The sequence below is a fragment of the Miscanthus floridulus genome, chromosome 18 (assembly GCF_019320115.1).
Source record: "Miscanthus floridulus cultivar M001 chromosome 18, ASM1932011v1, whole genome shotgun sequence".
Lineage (NCBI taxonomy): Eukaryota > Viridiplantae > Streptophyta > Magnoliopsida > Poales > Poaceae > Miscanthus > Miscanthus floridulus.
This window is the reverse complement of record NC_089597.1, coordinates 48,512,988-48,515,047: the sequence shown is the minus strand read 5'-3', so window position 1 is coordinate 48,515,047 and position 2,060 is coordinate 48,512,988. Positions and strand designations below refer to the sequence as shown.

General features: G+C 57.8%; 1 protein-coding gene across 1 annotated transcript; it reads right to left on the bottom strand.

The window, feature by feature from the left end:
• Positions 1 to 283: 283 nt before the first annotated feature.
• On the bottom strand, positions 284 to 1,705 carry LOC136519993 (xyloglucan O-acetyltransferase 1-like). The gene is made up of 2 exons (XM_066513395.1): positions 1,470 to 1,705; positions 284 to 1,370 (listed from the first exon to the last, which is right to left on the bottom strand). Exons 1-2 carry the CDS (start codon positions 1,703 to 1,705, stop codon positions 284 to 286), a joined length of 1,323 nt encoding a protein of 440 aa, XP_066369492.1.
• Between the last annotated feature and the right edge of the window lie 355 nt (positions 1,706 to 2,060).

Here is a 2,060-nt window from a genome sequence, read left to right as displayed (position 1 = left end):
TTTACTCGGATTATCCGTATCCGCCGGATACCGACGATATCATATTTGTATTTGATATCCGTGTAAACTATCCATTTAAGTATCCGTATCCGGAAAAAAATCCGAATATCCATATAATTATCCATTTAAGTGTTCATATTTGTTCGATCGAACGGACGGTCGGATAAACATCCGTACCATTTTCATCCATAAACAGTAGTCTGCGGGATGGATATATCAACAAAAAAAAAAAGGTGCATGATCGATCTACATCTAGTGTCCGCGATCTGAATCTGCCATGATTTCACCGCTTCTTCCTCAGGATCTGCTGCAGTATCTCGTTGAAGGTGTCGACCGGGCCGGGCAGGCAGAAATGGAGGCAGTCGGACGGCATCCACGGCTGCGGGCCGCCGTGCGCGAACGGGTCGCGGTGCATATAAAGTCCGGGGTGTCCGTCCGGCCGCATGACCGCCAGCTTCGTCACGTCCAGCACCTCCACCCTTGCGCCGCCACCTTCACCGTTCCTCGCCCTCGCGGCCTGGGCCTCCTCGTAGACGAGGCGGACCAGCTCCATTTCGAGGTGGTGCGGCTCCTTCTCCCCCTCCTTGTAAGGCTCCTTCCTGGGGCACATCGTGGTGAGGGTGTTGCCTTCGAAGTGGCCCGGCGACAAGGTGGCGATCACCACGGTCCGTGGCCTTCCGCCGGAGCTCAGCCGGTCCAACGCCATCCGGTAGGCCACCTTCATCGGCCAGGCGTAGCCGATTTCCTCCGACGCACTGAGCTCCTGGTGGTTGTGGTGCCCGATCCGCGCGCTGTTGTTGTAGTAGATGGCCCCGTTCAGCGGCCAGTGCGCGATGGAGAGCACCACCACGTCCATGGTGTCTGCGTCGGCCACCCAGCGGTCATCGAGCGCGTCGAGGTGCACGTGGTTCATGTTCTGCGGCAGGCTGTCGTTCCCGTTCAGCGCCTTGCCCGTGGCCCTGGCGATGAAGGGCGCCGAGTAGAAGGACACCGTCACGCCGTGCGTCGGGAACGCGTACCGCCACAGGTTGAACTTCTGCGGGTCCGCGTCCCGGTACACGACGCGGTGCGGGACGCCGGCGCCCACCAGGAGGCACACCAGGGACTGTGCCTGGTTCCGCGACATGGAGTCGCCCACGAAGGCCACGTGCTTGCCGCGCACCGCCGACAGGAACGCCCGCGCGCTGAACGCCGGCAACCGGCACCCCGCCGCCGCCGGCTGCCACCGCCAGTCCAGGTACCCCGTGTCCGGCCGCCCATTGCGGATGCAGTTGTGGCTGTCCTTCACGTGGCACTCCGTGGCATTGTACCGCCGCGCGTGGCCCGGCGCATACACCCACCTCCCCTCCGTGTAGTTGCAGCTCTGCGGCCTGCATTATGCAACGAGTAACAAAAATACAAACAGTGAAGCGACTGGCCGGAGCAAATGCATGAAGATCTAAGCGGTGAATGCAATGCAGCTTACATACCCAGATGAGACGAAGTTGTATGTGTCGTCGACGTACTGGAGCAGCGGAGATAAGACGGCTTCTTGAGTGCCGGGGGGAGTGCAGCAGAGGACGTGGAGGAGGGCCAAGGCGACGAAGCCGCAGACAAGCCAAGCGCAGACGGGTCTGGGCACGAAATACCCATGACTGCCGCCTTTGGAAGAAGACGATGTCTTCATCTGCATGTGGGGATGCAGTGGCTCGTGCGCTCCACCCATCTCGAGCAACCTAGCACTGCTAAGCTCACCACCGGCCAGTTCGATCGATGTGTACATATAGGATACCAGTGCGTTGACTTCGGTAGGATCAATTTAGAGCACCCTCGTTACGTATCTGGAACCTAATGTGCCTCGGGCCAAGTAAAATAATCAAGCGTCGTCTGTCGGTGCGAGCTTGTATATACGAGTTCGAACGTCTGTCGGTGAGATCGAGCTTGTATATACGAGTTCGAAATTCTAAACAATCTGTAGCTGGCTAAGAATCGTGAGAATCTATACAATATTATATATGTGAAGCTCGGGATGACTGTAAGATGTGATTGGGTAGAATCACGGGATGATCTCGAGATGGCTG